Genomic DNA, 20,566 nt, shown 5'->3' on the forward strand with positions numbered 1-20,566 from the left:
AACTGACTATATACATGTAGTTTATTTGTGTGCTCTGTTTTATGCTGTTGGTCCATATCTGTCTATACCAGTACCACAATCAATGTGTTTTATATATTACATTTAATCCTCACAATACTCTTTTGAAGTAGAGATTCTTATCCTCATTTTACAGTTGGGGAAATGATCTCAGAAAAATTAATTACCTGAAGGAATCACAGCTGGTAACTAGGAGGCTAAGGATTTAAACCTATCTGGTCCCAAGTTTTGGAAATAAAATCACTTCCTAGAAAACATTTCCCTCTGGGAAATTGAGCCGGATGGTTAAAAGCACTGAAAATAAACCTTTAGCTCTGCAGAGTTGGAACTTATTAACCCATTCAACAGACTTTTTTGAGTGACTTTTGTGAAACATTGGTGTTAGGTGCTATAGATACAATGAGGAATCTGAGGCATGTGTAACTTGAACATGTTCAAGCTCCCTCAATTTGTTTCCCAAAGCCAGGCCTTATTCCATTATGTCATGCTGCACCATCAGGAAAGGAGGGTTTTGGCTTATTTTTCTCAAACTTCTTAAAAACTAGCTATTAGATACAGAAATCTTGTGTTCTCTGGGAAATTCTAATAACCTCCCTTGATAATATATGCATTTTCTAGTAAGCCTACCATTTAAAATCTTAGAATTTTGGTTTCTATATTTTGTAATCTGATATAATAGAATCTTTTTCATTTCCCACATATATTAAATCATGTCTTAATGTTGGACATGCTTTTTCCAAACTATACTTTGCAGAAACACTGGTCTAAAGGGTCAGTAAGGTTTAGAGCCTCATTTTGAATACAGGGAAAAATACAGGATTATTGATAGAATGAGGAAAACAGTATTGGCAGTTCTTACTTGTTTACCATTTATTGAGCCCTTACTGTGTCTACCACTATCCTAGCCCTAGAGATAAAAAGACAATATGGCACAATTCCTACCTTAAGGAATTAATATTCTTTAGGGGAAAAAACAGACTTCAGCAGGTTCTGAGGCCTGCAAGACCCACTTTTAGAAAAGATAAATTATTTAATTCAACAAATATTTAATTAATTTGCCAGATGTTATGATAGGCATTTAATGTATATTGATGATTCCTGCCTTTGAAGAATTTACATTCTAGCAGAGAGAGAGATGATAAACAATAAACATAATAATACATAAGTTATCTAGTACTAGTATCGTAGGTGGTGATAAGTACTATGGGGAAAAAAATGTTGAGGAAATCAAGAGTACCAAATAGGCTTCAAATTAAATAAGATGGTTAATTAAGTGGGAAAGGCTTCACTAAGGTTACATTTGAATAAAAATCAAGGAGATGAGGGAAGAGACCATGGAGATATCTAGGCGTAGAACCATGCAGGCAGAGAGCAACAAGTGCAGAGGCCTTGAGGTGACATTATGCTTGGCATGTTCAAGGACCAAGAGGTCAGGATTCTGGAACTGAACGAGTTAAGGAAAGAGTGTGAGATCCTTGCAGGTAAAGGAGTAGGGCAGGTCATGCTGGGCATTTTACTCTGATAGGGAAAGGGGGAAATGGTTTTGAGCAGGGAAGTCTACGACCTTTTTGATGTGTTAACATAACTACTGTAGCGCCTACCATACTAGTATTGTTAGGCAGGAATACAGATATGAGCGGGGTGGAAAGACAGTAAGGCCAGTATGCCCACTAGAAGGGACTCAAAGAGTTAGCCAGTTAAAACTAGAAAGCTCAGAAGGCCAGGAGCCACTTGGCCTAGCAGTTTGAATACTCCTCAGATGAAGAAAAGTATCTCATCATAGTCTGTTTTCACTGTGTCAATTAGAACATACCATTGTAAGATTTACTTTAGCACCTGCTAAAAGGCCCAGCTTAGTCAGGAAGAATCCTATCTTAAAGCTGAGGCTGCATTTTAATCAAATGGACGGTGGCTCAGCTCACCTTGAAGGCAGGGCAGTCAGTCTTGATTGATATGCTTCCAGACAGCAGCTGATATCCTGGAAAGGAATCAAAGCAGTACATTTCTTGTGTTAAGTTTAAAAAAGGGGGGGGAACTTAATGTCTTAACAAAGATGAACAGTCTGAGACCATTTGGCAGGTCCACACCTGGCCCTTTGTTGCTTTCCTGAAAACCCTCAACCCCCTATAAAACCCCAGACCCTAAAACCTTAGGTGCGCTCCTCTCTCTGAGGTCGCCTGCCTTAAAACTGTATCTCAGCCTTTCAGTGCGATCTCCTCTAACGTTCGGGCTCCTTCTCAGGGGCTGAAGTTTGTAAAATGAGTGGTGGCCCCGGGCTCCGATAGGGTATCCTCTGGTACCTCTTCTGTGAGGTAGCTCACACTCTCCTTTCTCCAAGTGTGCACTTGCTCTCTTTCAGGGCGCCTCTCCTCCCTGAGGTCATCTGCACTTTTTCTCTCTTTAAGTAACTTTAAATAAAACTTTTGCTCTGCTTCACTACCGTGTCTCTGCCCTTCAATTCTTTGTTGCGGTGGGACAATAATCGAGGAAAATACAATGCTCCCCCTAACAGTACTAGATATTTCTAGTGTCTATGTGATGAGACTAAAAGGGGACAAAGTGGAAGCAAGAATTAGGAGACTACTAAAATAATCCAAGCATAAAGGTGACAGTAATGGAGATTGTGAGAATCAGATGGGTTCTGTACGTATTTTGAAAGTAGGGCCAATGGAACCAGAGGAGTGCAGGATGACCAAGATTATTGACCTGCCTATTGGCCTATAAGAATAGAGTTGTTATTAACTGAGATGAGGAAGACTGTGAGAGGACCTGGGTTTGGGGAAGGGGGTGAGGGGGGTTTGGGACAGGGAAGATTTGGGAGCATTAGAATCAGGAGCTTAGTTTTCATCATGTAAATATGAGGTGTCTATTATCCATTTACATAGGCAATGAGATACATATAACGTAATTTTATTGAACTCGGTAAGAAAAACTTGTAAGTACATTGTCTTCAGTCACTGTTGTGGTCCTCACAGCAGTCCTGAGGTGGATTTTTCCACAGGCGAGGAAGAAGGCGAGGTGGATTTTCTTACAAGCGACTCTGGCCTAATGTCACAGCTTATGAGTGGGAGAATTGGAATACAAATCTAGGCAGTCTGACTTTAAAGCTCATGCTTTTATTTAATTATTAGGAAGTATTAATTTTCAGAGCATACCTGGCACATGGTGGTAGGCAGTAAGTATTCTGTCAATAAAAGGCACAAAGGGGAGGCTGCTATCTTCAGGGTCCTATATTTGTTTTTTTTCTGGGGCGGTCTCTGGCACCACTGTTACGTAAGGGAGAAAGGTTCAGGAGTGGTAGTCACTACTCCCGGGGTGTTTACTTTCTACCAGAAAGGTTCCGTTTATCCCTCATGCAGAAGCGCCGCTTTTAGTTCTGGCAGTAATCTAGCTAACAAGTTTAGCTGAGGAAAACGAAGGAGGTGAGAACACGCACGGAGAAACGTTTAGGCTTCCCAACGCATGCGCTCCGCTGCCGGGAAAGTGGCTACTACGGCTGCGCGAATCGGCCCCCGGCCTTCCCCAGTCACATGTTAGGGGACCGCGGCGTGGAGGCGGCCGTGGAGGTAGCGACGGCAGGCCGTAGGGCGGTCGGAGGGTTTCCGGTTCCGGTGTAACGTTCGGGCTCCGTCTCAGGGGCTGAAGTTTGGAAGGTGAGTCGTGGCCCCGGGCCCGGATAGGGTATCCTCCAGTACGAAAGGCTAGGTCCCGACCTTAATGCTAGGGGAGGACCGAACCGGGAAGGCTCAGCGGGAAGCAAGCTAAGTACAATATTCTGTGGAAGAACAGTTTTGGAATGAGATTCTTTAGTGGAAAAGGGCGGGGGCGGGAAGGGGACGAGGTGGGGAGAGTAGCTCTGAGAAGAGGAGTTTGGGTAAAACAAGGTCGGGTAGGGGGCTGTCCGTAGAGAAGGAAAAAGCAAAAAGAGGGATTTCAGGGGGGAAACTCAGGCTGTAACAACGAAGAGCCCAGAATAAGGGAATCCTTGAAAAGACTGGATTCTCTACTTGCTCATTCAAATATCACTCTGCCTTCGTTCCTTCACACCATAACCACTACGCCCTGCCCCGCTCCAGGCAGTTACTGTTGAATATTTGATCAGTGACAAAGACAGTTACTGTTTGAAACTTTTAATTTTTGCCCCCTAGCAGTTTATATTTAGGCTACATACACTCTTACGGAGGATTGGGTTGAAATTGTGTATATTTATTAATATAGTGCTGGGGCACACATTTCATCTGATAGAGTGGTACTTCATTTATTGCTTTGGATTTTAGAATTGCTTACACTTTCTAGCCTGTGGTTCAATTCTAGTGGAATATAAGCCCCATTAAGGTGAGGATTCTTTGTTTTGTGTAGCCTTATCACCCAGTACACTGCTTGACACTTAGTAGTTATGCAATAAGTATTTATTGAATGAAATAAGTACGGTATAGGTATGGCGGTTGTACTCATTTTGTAAGGTGGGTACACAGACTCAGATTTACTTGTCTAAAGGCTACTAATTGGTAGAGCTCAGTGCCCCAGCTATTCAGTGTGAGTTCGTTTTCAGTTTGTGTGGTATCTGAATATGCTTCTTTTGAACAATGCTCATCTAATATGTAGAAATTGATAGGCTAACCTGCTATCTCATGATAGGTTAATAGAGCCACCATAGAATCATTCATATGATTTGTCAGTGAAGCAGTCTTTAACTCCTAGTTTCATGACTTTACTAGTTTTGTATGGTTATACAAAAATTAAATACACTGTTTAACCACAGGTCTTATAGAGGATAAATCTGCAAAGAATGTAGAAGTTAATCAGACTGTATCTTTTAGGAGAAAAGATGTCTTAAAACATCTCTTGAAAGGTTGACTCCCAGATCAGACCCTGATGGGTGGCACTGCTGGGAGAAGGTTAGCTTGGAAGTTGAGGCTAGTGCAATTTTATTGACTTTTAGGCACTGTGGAAACATCAGGCAAATAAAATTTTCTGTATGCTCGTGAAGATTTTTGGAATTTAGGTAGGAGGTGAGATTTGTAAACATGAAAAATGTTTAAGAATTGTAATAGCTTGAATTAAATAACAAAGATTTGTTGTAGAGAGTCCTTAATGAAAGTGACTTCTCTACTAAGCTAAAAAGTATAAGAATAAAGGTAAGGAGGGAGAGAGAGCGTACATCCAAAATGAGAGTATTCTTTTCTGAGCTGAGGGATTATTCTTATCAAGTCAGCAGACAGGGACCTTGTAGAATGAGAGGAAATTATCTGGGTACGGAATTCCCACTGGGATGATTATTTTGACTATAGAAAAATGTGACAGAACATTTCTAAGGATTATTAGCTTTAATATATAGGATGACTGACCTGGATAAACCCTCCCTTATTTGCTTCCTTAAAAGAAGAGAAACCTGTAGGTCAGGACTGGGTTATGGAATACCTGCTTGGAAGTAGAATGGATAGAAAAGCGGGCCTCTGAGTGGGCCTTTTCAGTCTTGTTTTTATGTTATAGTTTGTCAGTCCTTGTTGATATGACAGAATCAAAAAAGTTAGACCTCATTTCTCAGACAAAGTTATTCCCAGGGTTGGTTGGTTGCTTCTCCAGATTTCATTGATCCCCCTGTTACTGAGGTAGGGTTAAAAATCAAACAGAAAGTAGCTCTTCCTGCTTTGAAGTATGGGTTTTAGGGACAGTACTTGGTTTGAAATCAAGTGGAGGAACTTGCCTAAGGATTGAGAATAGTGGTGGGGAGTGCATTTCTGATGTATTGACTTTTACCTGGAATCACTTTATAGTCTTTTCTTATCCTCTAATTTAACTCTTCTTTGGTTTCTTTAGGTGCCGTCGTATTGAATCCCATTTAAGCTATCCTCTTTTTCCCAAAGAATGGCACTGTCTAAGAGGGAGCTAGATGAGCTGAAACCATGGATAGAGAAGACAGTAAAGAGGGTGCTGGGTTTTTCAGAACCCACAGTGGTCACCGCAGCACTAAACTGTGTGGGGAAAGGCATGGACAAGAAGAAGGCAGCTGGTAGGTACCTTTCTGAATCTTTTGACTTAACATATAAGGTGACCCCAAACACTGCTTGAACTTCCCCAAAATTCATTTGTTGGGATAATTCTGTCAAAAAATGGTCAGGTCACATTTTATTTTTATCTTGCATTATAGTGGAAACAGGCTAAATAACTAATTTTGCCTTTTAGTTTTTGTTTTTTATACTATTTTGAATGTCAGACTGACTTCCTTTGACCACTGTATTGAGTTATCTAAGGTATATTTACTTAGGAAATATGCTAAAGTCAGATGGATATATTCAGATTCAGTCTGACATGTAAACATACAGATGTCTTTATAAAATACATGAAAAAAAGTTGAGGGGGGTTAATTTTGTTAATGGTAGTCCTCTACAGCTTGCTCTCTGGGAAGAGTTAGGGTGATTATTCATCCTAAACTTTCATACTCAACCTAAACAGTTTGCTCCTAATGTGGTACTGCCTACTCCAAAAAAATTTTATCTGTATTTTTACATCATAGGGCAAGGTCATTCATTGTAAGGGTGTTTTTAGGAATCCTACAAAGAACTTAAGAAAACATTTCCTTCCTAGAGTAAAATTCCTGTGTTGATGTCTGTTATATGCCTTGTATGGTACTAACTACTATAAGTACTCTTACCTGTTCAACCCTACCACCTTTTTTTTTTTCCTATCAGACCATCTGAAACCTTTTCTTGATGATTCTACTCTCCGATTTGTGGACAAACTGTTCGAAGCTGTGGAGGAAGGCCGAAGCTCTAGGCATTCCAAATCTAGCAGTGACAGGAGCAGAAAACGGGAGCTAAAGGTAGGTTACAGTTAACTATCTTATGAGCTTGGGAGTGTTTTAAATGGTAGCAAAGTTGCTGAGCTTACCTGGCTGACACTTGGATATCCACTATTAGAATACCAAATATTCAAGAGCAACTTAGACATTGAAGTAGAGGGAGTGAATTTGTATTATCGCCATCTTTAGGTGAGGAACTACCTATATTCCTGGGTTGAAATATTCTAAGGCAACAATTGGTAGCTTTATTCTTTTTCTTACACAGGAGTTTTGGTTCTCAGTTTCCCTGTCTCTTTTTTTCCCTACTACTACCTATAAATTGGTTGCTCTAAGATTTTATGCTTTAATTTACCGGATGCCTAATAGGTTGCTTCAGAATGTGACTCCACTGCTACCTGAGCTATAGACCTCATTGTTGCTCCTTTATGGAAGTTTCTCTGCCATGGACTTACAGATGGGATACCTTACAATTATTATTTACTGTACGTCCTGAAAGCCTAATCCTTGCTATATAGTATACTGAGGGTCGTCTGGCCCCATGAGTCGGGTATTTAAAGGGAATGGCATTACTGCCTTCCCTACTTTTCATTCTGTGGTTGCTGAGGTCATGGCTTCTTTCAATATTAGCAGTGTCAAGTACCTGATCTCTTTCTCTTTCTCTCTCTTTAAAAAAAAATATTTTCTGTGACTCCCACCAAGACTTCTAATAGGCTTTTGATACCTTGGCTTTCCTATGCTTTTCCTGAGGCACAGAGAGTAAATAAGCAATGTCTGCTTGGTTCCTGGCCAGGCTGTGGAACCAAGAGAAAGAGAGATTCATGTGCCCTTTGTGATTAAAACATTCTAGGATGATGAAGGAATGAGAGATAGTCCTTGCCTTAAAGGAATTTGCAGTTTAACGGTTGAGGGTGGGAAGCACAGCAAAATACAGTCACAAATTATAAAATCTAAGTAACAACTTCATGTAAATCTTAGGGTTGACTGCAGAATTTGACTTAGATTGAATTGTGTTTATGTAGGAATGCTTGAGCCACAGTATCCACAGACTTGTAGAATGAGGATTTTATTATGATAGGGCATGCTACGTTATTAAGTGTTTAAGGGCATGTTGTGAATGAAGTGACTACATTGGGTGGGAGTAATAAAAATGGTTTCTTGAAGGAGGTATCTAGATAGCATTGGAATATGGGTCCCATTTTGGTCCATTCAAATCCCCACCCCACACAATATATTATGGGAGAGTCCTTTTTCTTGAACTGTAGGAGTTCCAGGAAGCGCTCGCCCCTGGCTGAGGATATGTCCTTGCAAAACACGAGCCCTCCTAGTGAAGAGGGGATGTCACCCAAAGCCTACCACCGGTGTGTACATTTGCTTTTTCCCATTGTCCCTTCCAGTTGGCCACTCTTGGTCCTGTTAAATTCACCTTGCAAATTAGTCAACATATTTGAGTTCCCATTGTTTGATGAAGATAAAGCGTTATTGGGGAATACTGAAGAAGAGAAAGCCCCTATCCTGGAAGAACTTAGACTGTAGTTTGGGAGAAAGTACTAACATTGAAAAAGACTTAATACTTGGCAAGCAGAATATCAGCAATGTAATTTTACCTAGTGTGAACCAAGCTCGTAAGTGCTAGAGGATGTGAAACAACAATTTGATCAGAGTGGGGTAAATTATTAATGAGAAAAACTTCCTGGAGGAGGTGAGTTTTAGGCAGGATTTGGAACAGGGGTTGTGGAAAAGTTGGGAAAATTTACAAATACAGGCAATAGCATTTGCAAAGACCTTGAGATGGGAACATTTATAAGACCATGATGATAATTTGCTTGACTGAAGTAGGAGAATGATGTTGAGTGAGATAGTTCATATAGTGGAGGGTCTAGAAGACTCTGGGAAAAGCCACAAAATGCTGATGGGGACTAGGATGATTTTTCCCTTCTCTCATGGGTGGGGACACAACTCTTTTTTCATCTTGGGTTCCTTTAGGAAGTGTTTGGTGATGACTCTGAGATCTCCAAGGAATCATCAGGAGTAAAGAAGCGACGGATACCCCGTTTTGAGGAGGTGGAAGAGGAGCCAGAAGTGATTCCTGGGCCTCCCTCAGAGAGTCCTGGCATGCTGACTAAGCTCCAGGTTAGTAATTAGGAACTAGAAGCAGTGATGTTTGTGAGTTGAAGAAACGAAAGATGCATGGATCCAGATTTATTGTAACGTTGATTTGAACTGGTGTTTAGCGTTGGGAAACTCTTGCTTTATGTTTCATCATTTCTTGGTTTAACCAGGAGTATTCCAGTTGAAGTCTATTGAAATAGCATTTTTTGAGCATCTATTATGTGGTAAGCAAGGTGTGTTATCATCATTTGGCCATATATACTTCACTGGGTCATTTAGAGTATTGTTGATAGCAAGAGAACTTCCAAATATAATGCAGAGAAGATACAATCCACTTAAGTAATTTCAAGTTGACTTTGTATTTTTTAATAGGAATTTTCTGTGTTTTAAAATTAAAATGATCACTGTTAAACAATTTTGATAACATATAAGCAGTAAATATTTCTTGTATCATTTAAAATTTCTTGGAGTGGAAATAGAATATACACATAAATATATTAGATGGGTGGGTAGATTTGGTTATTTATATTTATATACAATATTGCTGAAAGAAAGGATTCTGATGATATTTTTTATAGAGAATGGGAAGTAAAAGAATTCACAGTATACCCTTTTGTACTTTTTTGCATTTTGAACTGTAAATATATCACTTTCTCAAAAAAAATGTTAAAAATAAATTTGAAAAAATATCTTTAAGTACCTTGATAAAAGGTCTCTTGGAAAATTTAAGAAGAGTTATTTGATCATATTCTCTTATCATTCTGAACTTAAGGACAGAAGAAAGGGTTTACAGAAACTAGGAAGCAGGTCTTTGCATTGTTGCCTCTGATCGCCCAAACTAGGAATTCAGGGAATAACAGCATGATTTTAAGAAAAAACGGCTTAATAATTTGTGTGGGTTCTGTTAAAAGAGTTTTTCATGTATTATTTAAATGCTTACAATAGCTGTGTAAGGTAGGTACTATTTTTACCCCTTTTTGGAGGTCCAAGCCCATGACCATGTCCAGGATCACACAGGCATTAATTGGCAGAATTAAGATTCAGACTCAGGTGTCTCTGATTCCTCAGTCTTAATCATCAGGCTATGTTACTACCTAACATGTCAATTCTGCCTTAGGAAAATGGGTTGAAAAATTCCAGTGTTCAGCTGTGTAGATTTATCTTTACTAAATTTTCTAGCCTATGGTATAGCCAGAATATGATGAGATCATTCAGAAAATTTTAGTTCTATAGACCTGAAAGCCCTTTGTTTAGGAAACTGTATGGGAGAAATAAAGAGACATTAACAGTTTTTCAACTTTTTCCCCCTACCGAGAGCAGATCAAACAGATGATGGAGGCAGCAACACGGCAAATCGAGGAGAGGAAAAAACAATTGAGCTTCATTAGCCCCCCTACACCTCAGGTATTGTGCCCAGACTACTCTGAAAAGAAGAATCTTAATCACAATTTCTTACCGTCTACTCAAATGAGAATCTGGAAGATGACTGCATGTTCCACGCCACATCTACTACTATGTGTGTGTGTCCTGTCTGCCCATCTAATCCTTCAGATTTTGATTTCTTTTTTTCCTGTCTCATAGCCAAAGACTCCTTCCTCCTCCCAACCAGAGCGACTTCCAATTGGCAACACTATTCAGCCATCACAGGCTGCCACTTTCATGAATGATGCCATTGAGAAGGCCAGGAAAGCAGCTGAACTACAGGCCCGCATCCAAGCCCAGCTGGCACTGAAGCCAGGCCTTATTGGCAATGCCAACATGGTGGGCTTGGCCAATCTCCATGCCATGGGTATTGCTCCCCCGTGAGTATCTATTTCATGGAACTCTGTGTTGTTCCTTAAGCTTGAAAAGCAATCAATAGTCTTCAATGTTACTGACACTCTTCTTCCTAAAGGAAACTAAATCATATCTTACACAGTTCCATATTTCTTACCTGTGCTCAATACATACCAGTTGAATTCATTCTTGTGCCTTCCTTGGTGAGAGTTTATCATCTTTTTACAGTTGGTAGAACTGAGGATAAGATTATTTGTCTGATACTGGAACTGGAAATAGAACCAGGTCTCTTGGTTCCTGACTCAGGGCTATATCCATTAAACCACACAGAGACAAGATCTGAGAGTTCTCTACAACTGGGTAGAGATGATAGACTATTTTTAGCACCTATAATTGGTTAGGCATCACATATCTGAGTCAAGAATTCTGGAGTAAAGTTGGTATTGCAAATTCTTACCAGTGTAATTTATAAATTCATTTAATCTGATTGTACTCTCTATTCAAATATCCAGTTTGATGTTTACAATCAAGGTGGGTTTTTCCCTAGAATTATGTAACCTAGTCATTCTTGTTGAGTTTTGATTTATTTTGTTTTTGTTTGCCTTATTTATTATTCTGTATGGGGTTTCTTTCTTTCTGGGCTATTTTTCAGGAAAGTGGAGTTAAAAGATCAAACTAAACCTACACCACTGATTTTGGATGAACAAGGTCGCACCGTAGATGCAACAGGCAAGGAGATTGAGCTGACGCACCGCATGCCTACTCTGAAGGCCAATATTCGTGCTGTGAAGAGAGAACAATTCAAGCAACAGCTGAAAGAAAAGCCATCAGAGGACATGGAGTCTAATACCTTTTTTGACCCCCGAGTCTCAATTGCCCCTTCACAGCGCCAGAGACGCACTTTTAAGTTCCATGACAAGGGCAAATTTGAGAAGATTGCCCAACGATTACGGACAAAGGTATCAGGCTTAGAATGTAACCTGGAGCTTTGAAGAAATTAGGAAGGTGACAAATGAAATGGAATACAGTCCTAAAATACTCTCAACATAAACAAATAATGAAGGAATGAATAATTTTTAAATGCTGTATTTATCCCTGGAATACTTGATTTTTAGTTGATTTGTCTTAATTACATTCTACTTATGTGGAAATAAAATTCAGTTTGAAAATTCTCCATATATAACTCAGAGAGGAGAAAAACACTTCTGAGGAAAGCTAGCCTGGTGTTAAAATTTACTACAGACAATCCACACACCTGAAGAGTTGAATGACTATGTATTTGATTGCTTTTACCTTCTCGGTTTCATCCTCTCAGAATGAGGTTTTCATAAAATTCCATTCCTGCCTTTTTACAGCAGGCACACACTGGGGTGAAGAGGTGGTGATGAGTCAGATATATTCAAATCAACTAAGTAAAGGATAAAATAAAACAGCATGGCTCTTTTTTCTAAGCTTTCAACAATCATGAGTTCATTGCATTAGGTATAAAAAGTTCAAGAAGGAAGTGTTTTCAAATTTGAGATTCTACCACTTCTCTGTTTTCTGTGACTAGTTTATCTGCCTGTCTTGATTGCTCCTGTCTTTAGGCTCAACTGGAGAAGCTGCAGGCAGAGATCTCACAGGCAGCTCGAAAAACTGGCATCCATACTTCAACTAGGCTCGCCCTCATTGCTCCTAAGAAGGAGTTAAAGGAAGGAGATATTCCTGAAATTGAGTGGTGGGACTCTTATATCATCCCCAATGGCTTTGACCTGTGAGTTTGTTAGTTAATACCTTTTTATAAGACTAGAGTTTTAATGGGAGAGTTGGTACTCATGCATTAAGTAAAACTTTTAAATCCAAGGGAAATAAGGTAACTATACACAAGCTTACATATTTGCAAAGAATATGCTGTATGGGTTACTTTTATTTTTTTGGGTTAACCTGAGAGGCATAAGCACAAATAATCTAAAAGAGCAAATTTATAAATTATCTATTTTTTTGTTGTGCATTATTATTTCTTTTAGGGTATTTGTTTTCTTAATTATATTATTTTACTACTTACAGTACGTGTTTACATTTCTTAAAGATGAAGTTCTAGAATAGAGAAAGGATTCTTAGTTGTTGAGAGGAGAGACTGGTAAATAAAGCATATAAGAAACATTTGGAGAACTTTAATTTAATTATCTTGCTCCACCTTCTGATACATGGCTTTAGGATACTGTGTCTCAGCCTTTCATTACTCCTCCTCTGTCAACCACTGTCCCAAGGAGGAGTTGTTACTAATGAAAGAAAGTGGTATTCATCGGGGGTGTTAGGATAGGAAAAAAGGTTGAGAAAGACTGGTGTGAACGATGCCTCCAACCTTAGTCGGATCCAATTTTCTCATCTTGAAAATTATATGTAATGACATATTCTAGATCCACATATACTGAAAAGTGCTAGAAAGCGTTACGGCGAGGATATTTTTTTGTTGTTTCCGAAACTCCCTCTCTTGGGGTCATCTCTACTCACATATCCTATTTTCTCTTTTTCCTCCAATTTTAGTACAGAGGAAAATCCCAAGAGAGAAGATTATTTTGGAATCACAAATCTTGTTGAACATCCGGCCCAGCTGAACCCTCCAGGTAATGTAGGATTTCTCAATAAGGCTCTGGAAAAATATCATCCAATAGAACATTAGGTAACAATGGACATGTTCTCTATCTGTACTGTCCATACAGTAACCACTATACACAAGTTTAACTATTGAGCACTTGAAGACTGAGTCACACTGATATAACTGATATAAAAATGAAAAAAATTTTTATTTTACTCAATTTTAATTAAGTTTAAACAGTACATGTAGCTAGTGACAGTGCAGCTCTCGGGCATTGAGGCCTAATCTAGAGATGGCCTCACTGATGTATATCACAAGTTGGGTTTTTGCTGTGGTTGGGCTTTTGACTCCAAACTCCAGTCTTGTACACCACCACTACTGCCATTCTTCAGTCATCTTTGTTTTCAGCCTTTCTATTAGTTTTGTAACAAAAGTCTATTGGCTCAATCAAAAAGATATCTTTTAGTTGTGGCTGTGTTATTAACTAGCTGCATCCCTTGGGTAAATCACTTAGAACACAGAATTTTCTCATGTAGAGAATATTAATTGATATGCCTTCTTCAAGAGTTATGTAGAACATAAAAGATTTTAATGCTTTCATCAGATTTGGGATGAACAGAGTAGGTAATACCTTAATTAGTAAATTTGCTTGACAGTATCTCCAGTAAGTTCAGAAAAATAGACTGAGACTTTAAGATAATACAAGGTATGGTAATCATTGAACTTAATCAGTCTACGTAGCTGTCATCAGTGTGAATCATTAGAAGAATGTGTGGGATTTTGTTTGTTTAAACTTGGTTTGGGAATCCAGAGGATTTTTTTCTCAATTCTGTAACTCTAAAATTATAAATTGCCTCATCTTGGCCAATGGTTTTCAAATTGTGTTCCATAGAAACATGGAGGGACAGGAGGTGGGATCCAAATGGAATTCTAGGTATCCCTTACCTATCCCAAATCCTCACACAGAGCAACTAGAGCAGCCTGATTTTATTTTCTGTATTTGCCACATTTCAGTTGATTAAATGGTTCAGCTGCTTAAAGAAAAACAAGTTAGAACATTACTTCTGAAAGATAAGAATGCTTTTTAAAAATATGACCATACTACCACTATCACAAACTAAAAATAACAGCACTTAAGCTAAAGATAATTTTAATGTGATTGACATCCAGCTATATCCCTCTATTATGCTTACTGCCTTGGTACATTATTTTCTCTGTGCCTGACAGTTGACAGTGACACACCTGTTACTCTGGGGGTGTATCTTACCAAGAAGGAACAGAAGAAACTTCGAAGGCAAACAAGGAGGGAAGCACAGAAGGAACTACAAGAAAAAGTCAGGCTGGGTCTGATGCCTCCTCCAGAACCCAAAGGTACGTATATTAGAGACAGGAAAAAAAGGGTGGCAAGTTTATCTCTAATTTAGAGGAACTTTAGTGTCTCTCTATATTCAGGTGCTTTCTGCTTCTCAGCATTGTTCATTGGTCCTTTTCTTCCTTTCATAAATGTGTTACTATCTTAAAAAGATCAACATATTCATTAATGAGGTCATTTAAGGCTTATTTTTAAGTATTGATCATATAACACTGATCTTAGTGGAAGAATAATGGTCTTGAAATTCATTAAGATAGTAGTTGTAGTATTTACATAGAGTTGTTACAGACGTAATTCTTAATATTTGACAGGTGCAAATATAGTTTTAAAAACCTTACTCCTATAGCTTCCATTAGCATTCAGTAATATTTTGATCACTAAATACTGTGATCGAATGAAAAATAATAAGGAAATTTAGTTCCTAATCTTTCATAAACTTTCAAACAATGTGAATAATTGCATACCAACTATTTAGATTAATTGGGTGACCTTACACAAATGCTGTGTTAATTGGATAGGCTTTTCAAGATAGGAGTTTTTAGAGAAGTGAATTTTGAGAATTTTGAGTGGAGATTTGAAATAGGTGAACTATATGAATTGGTAGACAAGAGATGAAAGGTTATCTCAGCTGGAGAAGTAACTTTGGATATTGATTTCTGTCCTCTCTCCACTGCAGTGAGAATTTCAAATTTGATGCGAGTATTAGGAACAGAAGCTGTTCAAGACCCCACGAAGGTAGAAGCCCATGTCAGAGCTCAGATGGCAAAAAGACAGAAGTAAGTGCCATGGGATTGGGTGGAAACCCAGGGCAAATACCTTTCCCAAACTCTTGTGGGGGTTCCATGTTTGGAGGGAGGGGAGAGTTCTCTGTTGCTCTCTCTTTCCCTCAGCCCTGCCTCTGATCTTCAATGCCTTTCTCACTTGTGGATGTCCTTCCTGTCACGACAGAGCACATGAAGAGGCCAATGCTGCCCGAAAACTTACAGCAGAACAGAGAAAGGTCAAGAAAATTAAAAAGCTTAAAGAAGACATTTCACAGGGGGTACACATATCTGTATATAGGTAGGTGTCCAAACTGGGCCAGCCTTTCCCTTAGAAATACCAAAACATTTTCCAAGCCTAAAATATCCTATTTCTTCAGGAAGCATTAAGGTTCTTGCCTCCAGTAATTATATCCTTATCCTGATGTATCGCAGTAATCCTTTTATTCCCACTCCAAAATGCACTGTATACTTTGTATATATTTCTACTTTTATGTTGATTTAATGTTTTTATTTTATGTTCAGTACAGTGTATAATCTGTTTTTTAAATATCCTCTTGTTTAGTAACTAGTAAAGTGGTAATTATAAATACGAATGCTTATTAAGGTAAAAAATTCTAACAATACAAAGGCACTTGCTGAAAAAGTCCCCTTCTTTTTTCTGTTCCCTCAGGACCACTCACTATAGGTAATTGCTGCTAATGGTTTTTCATGTATCCTTCTAGAAATTTCTCATGTGTAGCTTTATGACTGCTTTGCAGCATCTAGAGGGCAAATAATTTGTTGATTTTTACACTGTCAAGAACAAGTAGCTTATATATATTTTTGGATGATGGTGAATACCTCTTCCATTCTTTTGATTACCTGTACAGTGCTAGACTTTGAATTATAGACAGTGGAAATACTTCTAGAGTCATCAGTTCTACCTTACAAGCATTAGTGTATTTGCTTACTTCAGATGCCTTTGTTTTTAGAGAGAAAACCATTTTGGATTCATGTGTTTATTTGCCATTCCATTCAGGCAGATACTGTTGCTAAACTAAAAGCCATAACTAAACTTTCCCCTCTCCAGAGTTCGAAATTTGAGCAACCCAGCCAAGAAGTTCAAGATTGAGGCCAATGCTGGGCAACTGTACCTGACAGGGGTGGTGGTACTGCACAAGGATGTCAACGTGGTAGTAGTGGAAGGGGGTGAGTCTGAAAAAATTGAGGGAGACTGTCCCCAGGCAACCCTAGGGTTTGAACTGATTAGCATGGTGGGGAGAAAGGAGAGAAAAAGTATTTTAGAGCCATACCTGGGTATAATACCTTGGGCCTCTGTTTCTCTATATATTGGAATAGAAGGACCTAAGCTATGTATGATTCCTGGGATTGTTTCAACTTCCACAGTAGTTTCAGAGCATTGAATAAGCTCAAAGATTCTTTCTACCCATCATCCTCCACAACTCTGGCAAAATTCTCCTTCTCTGTTTCCAGGCCCCAAGGCCCAGAAGAAATTTAAGCGTCTTATGCTGCATCGAATAAAGTGGGATGAACAGACATCTAACACAAAGGGAGATGGTGAATGGGGGGTTAGATGGGATTAAGAGGGAGGTGGGATGGTACTCTGTCAGTTCATCTGTTCCCTCTCTCTGGGACTTTTGCTAACACCAGATGATGTTTCACAAACTTTAGAAGACCCATTTGGACTACGAGCATACTAGATATTCATACAGTATGTATTACATGATCATATTCATTAGTGTTAGTTATCCTTCTGTCCTTTAAGGCCTTTCTACCAGCTGATTTCCCAATCTGCCAGGATCTAGATACTAGTTATATGACTTTATATAGTTTGTGGAAATTCAGCAGGCTGCACATTTTATGTGCATTGTCTGTATTGTATTATACTTTGATAAAGTTTTTTAAAAGGTTAAAGGTGAAAAAACATTTTCAGGTCATAAAAATATATCTGCTTTGTTCTAGAAAATACATTTTTCATTCTTTTGCCCAACTTTATCTAATCTTAAATATCTGACATCTTCTTGGCCAACATTCTTCCCTTTTTTGAAGACCTAGTTAACATTTAACATGTACAAAGAGCCTTACTTTTCTTTGTTTTACTTAATTTGGCCCTCTGTTTGAAGTACATTTTTTACTATAATTGACCTATATTTTATTTTGTTTTGCAAGTGTTCCTAAGATGTTTTCCTTTGGTATTATCTGCCCTCTTCATTAGACTACAAGCTCCTTGAGAATAGACTTTGTCATGTTGGTATCTGAAGCCTAGTTCTCACAGTACTTAGGACAACTTTTTGTTGTTGATTGCTTATCTTCTGTTTATTTCCTTATTCCCAATACCTGGCATAGCTCTTGACACATAGTAGGTACTAAATAAGTGTTTGTTGTACTAGTGTCCCTACTTATGTGGAGTTCCCAGTCTAAAATGGGGGAAATAAAGAGTAACAAGATATTTGATCCTAATACATGGGAAAGGGTGACAGTAGTTAAAAGAATTTGGCTAGACCTGAATGTGGTCTGCTTAGAACCTAAATCTTGGTGTCTGGTCTGTTTAGAGCAAGATTTAGCTATATTGTCTTTTCCAGATGATGAGGAATCTGATGAGGAAGCTGTGAAGAAAACCAACAAATGTGTTCTAGTCTGGGAGGTAGGTGATACTTTGTTAAACACTGAAGCAGAATTTGAGCTAATCCCTTAAGTAATTTGTTTCTTCTTAGAATTAATTGTTAAATGTTTGGTAGCAAATTGTTCCTGATTATATTTTAGTTAAATTGGTAAGCATATAGGATATGCCATCTGGGGAAGAGTATGGAAAATTGGTGGCAAAAATACAAATTCTCAACTGAGTTTATTTCAGTCATGGATAGGAGACTTGGAAAGAGGGAAATGGATTGTGGGATTTTTCCTTCAGATACAGTGAAAGAAGTACTAGACTTAAGAATATAAAGTTGGGAGTTGGGCAGTAACCCTTACTAGCTGTGCAGCTGGGTGACTCAATACCAAATCTACTGTTTTGTCTATAAAATATGGATATTTCCCTCACTATAGTCTTTTTTTTTTTTTGAGAACCTAGTAAGATTACTGTGTAATAGTGCTTTTTAAAATGTGACTAAATCATTCCTCAAATGGAGCTTTTTTTAAGGTTATACAACTCCATCTGTGAAATCTTTCTTGTGAACTATTACTAGTTCTGAAGAATGAATGTTTGTTAAGCCAAGATGTGAAGTAACGATCGTTCATCCTTTGTGAAATGTAGAATATCCTATTTCTCCAGGAAGCATTACACATTTCTTTCCTCAGTAACTGTATTTTATCTTGATGTATTACATTAGTCCTTTTATTCCCATTCCAAAATACATTTTATACAATGTAAATATTTTCTACCTTTGTGTTTATTTAATGTTTTCATTTTATTCTTTCATGTTGATACATTTTTTTAAAGTGTTCATGTGTAGTAACTAGTTATTATAAAAGTAGCACATTATTACAAAAATAGTAAATGCTTATTAAAGTAAATTCTAACAACACAGAAAACCACTTAGTTAAATAGTACCTTCCAATTCCCTGATTGTTTATCAAGACACTTTATAGGTAATTGCTAATGTTTTTCATGTATCTTTCTGTCCTATCCCAAACTCCTCCAATTCATGCATACAATTAGGTCATCATAACCATAATACCTGTTTCTCTGTCTTATAAGTCCCCAGCTGCATATTTAACATCCTGGCCCCTTCCATCTCTTCCAAATTCTCTTCCGCTTATCTCTGAGAGTCCTCAGGAATTGTATCTCAGGTTCAGAAAGCCAGGATCTATCACAGCTTCTTACTGGTATCTGACCCTGAAAGCCTCTTGAGGTAGAACTTGGCGACTGCCTTGCTGCTGGTGTCTTTGGTGAGAATCTACTGTACCACCCAGTACTGTATCTTCTTCTGTTCTCTTTCAATAGCCCCTCGTCTCTTGCTCCCATTCCCTTTGCCCCTGTATTGTTCCTTATCAGTGGCCCCAAAGCCTCCTGCGTGTAGACAGGGTCTCACAAAATCTTACGGAAAGACTCCTTGAGGCCTGTAGTTCTCTGTTTTCTCCCTGAAGGCCCAAATCTAGTTCTTGAGGACTAGTGAGCAACAAGTTCATCCTATCTCACCTTCTGTAGTCCTTCCTGACCTGCTCTTCCACCCAGGCACCAGAGCACAGAACTCCTCTCATTCTCCATTCAGTCAAAAAAACTGAAACCCTTAATGTATATAAATGGATGAAAACTCATTCAGTTATCCAAGGAGGTGGAGATTAGAATTCCTTTTACCATAAAATCCCATTCACCTAGGCACACTGTTTTACAAATGTTACTAGATTTTTTAAAAGAATTACATGTGATTTAAATTAGAAGTTGCAGTGCTTTTATTATAAATTTTGTCTGTCCCAGGGTACGGCCAAAGACCGGAGTTTTGGGGAGATGAAGTTCAAACAGTGCCCTACAGAGAACATGGCTCGAGAGCACTTCAAAAAGCATGGGGCTGAACACTACTGGGACCTTGCGCTGAGTGAATCTGTGTTGGAGTCTACCGACTAAGACTACTCCAAACCCTTGCCCCTCCCCTCTTGCCTTTGTCTCTTAAGTCCTCACCCTTATTCTACTTCCCAGCCCAGCCCCATGTGTGTGTGTGATCTCAGAACTGTACCAAGCCAATATGGGGGACAAAGGGAGAACACCTGGCTCCCTTCCCCAGTGGGCCTGGAGCTGCCCTTTATTCACCTATGTGCATATGATTAAAGAGTTATTTTTAAAGTTGGTATGATATTTTTCACACAGTCATACGTATTGGAATTTGGGTCATCAGGCCATTTCTCCAGACTTCCAGCAATTGCTGTGAAAAAAAAAGTATGGAAGGATGAATGGGTGTATAGTTTTGAGGTCTAAAGGAAATTTCTGACCTCATCTTGTAGCCAGATTGATAAATACTGTTTTTCTGGAGCAGACTGAAGTAGTACGAAGTGTTAAGTACATAAAGGAGGGGTTCAATAAAAGAGTGTCCATCTCTTAACCTTCAGTAGACGGGAGTCATGACGTAGACAGAATACCTCTGGTCTTGGCTAAGTAGTCTGTCTTGCCAATTGGTTTCTCCTCCAGGCAAGTTCACAGTGGATTCAGTGAG

General features: G+C 38.7%; 1 protein-coding gene across 3 annotated transcripts; it reads left to right on the forward strand.

Annotated features, from left to right (window-relative positions):
• Positions 1 to 3,549: 3,549 nt before the first annotated feature.
• PRPF3 (pre-mRNA processing factor 3) lies at positions 3,550 to 20,204 on the forward strand. 3 transcript variants are annotated; one of them, XM_017661230.3, is made up of 16 exons: positions 3,550 to 3,671; positions 5,839 to 6,031; positions 6,711 to 6,841; positions 8,804 to 8,950; positions 10,250 to 10,333; positions 10,511 to 10,731; positions 11,358 to 11,664; positions 12,292 to 12,458; positions 13,232 to 13,311; positions 14,511 to 14,654; positions 15,332 to 15,431; positions 15,604 to 15,717; positions 16,489 to 16,607; positions 16,893 to 16,976; positions 18,002 to 18,063; positions 19,837 to 20,204. In XM_017661230.3, the coding sequence occupies exons 2-16, from the start codon at positions 5,887 to 5,889 to the stop codon at positions 19,981 to 19,983; spliced, it is 2,052 nt and encodes a 683-aa protein (XP_017516719.1). In that variant the 5' UTR covers positions 3,550 to 3,671; positions 5,839 to 5,886; the 3' UTR covers positions 19,984 to 20,204. The 3 variants fall into 3 exon arrangements, with proteins under 3 accessions (XP_017516719.1, XP_017516724.1, XP_017516733.1); XM_017661235.3 differs by lacking the exon at positions 3,550 to 3,671 and adding an exon at positions 3,886 to 4,353; XM_017661244.2 differs by lacking the exons at positions 3,550 to 3,671; positions 5,839 to 6,031 and adding an exon at positions 8,083 to 8,178.
• The last annotated feature ends 362 nt before the right edge of the window (positions 20,205 to 20,566 follow it).

This window comes from Manis javanica, chromosome 4 (genome assembly GCF_040802235.1).
Source record: "Manis javanica isolate MJ-LG chromosome 4, MJ_LKY, whole genome shotgun sequence".
NCBI classification, from domain to species: Eukaryota; Metazoa; Chordata; class Mammalia; order Pholidota; family Manidae; genus Manis; species Manis javanica.

Bases quoted from the DNA above. Each gene is read 5' to 3' on its own strand.
- PRPF3 (XM_017661230.3), top strand. From the start codon at position 5,887: ATGGCACTGTCTAAGAGGGAGCTAGATGAGCTGAAACCATGGATAGAG. The intron at 11,665-12,291 runs GTATCAGGCTTA...TCCTGTCTTTAG, and splicing joins CCCAACGATTACGGACAAAG to GCTCAACTGGAGAAGCTGCA. The intron at 15,718-16,488 runs GTAGGTGTCCAA...TCCCCTCTCCAG, and splicing joins GTACACATATCTGTATATAG to AGTTCGAAATTTGAGCAACC.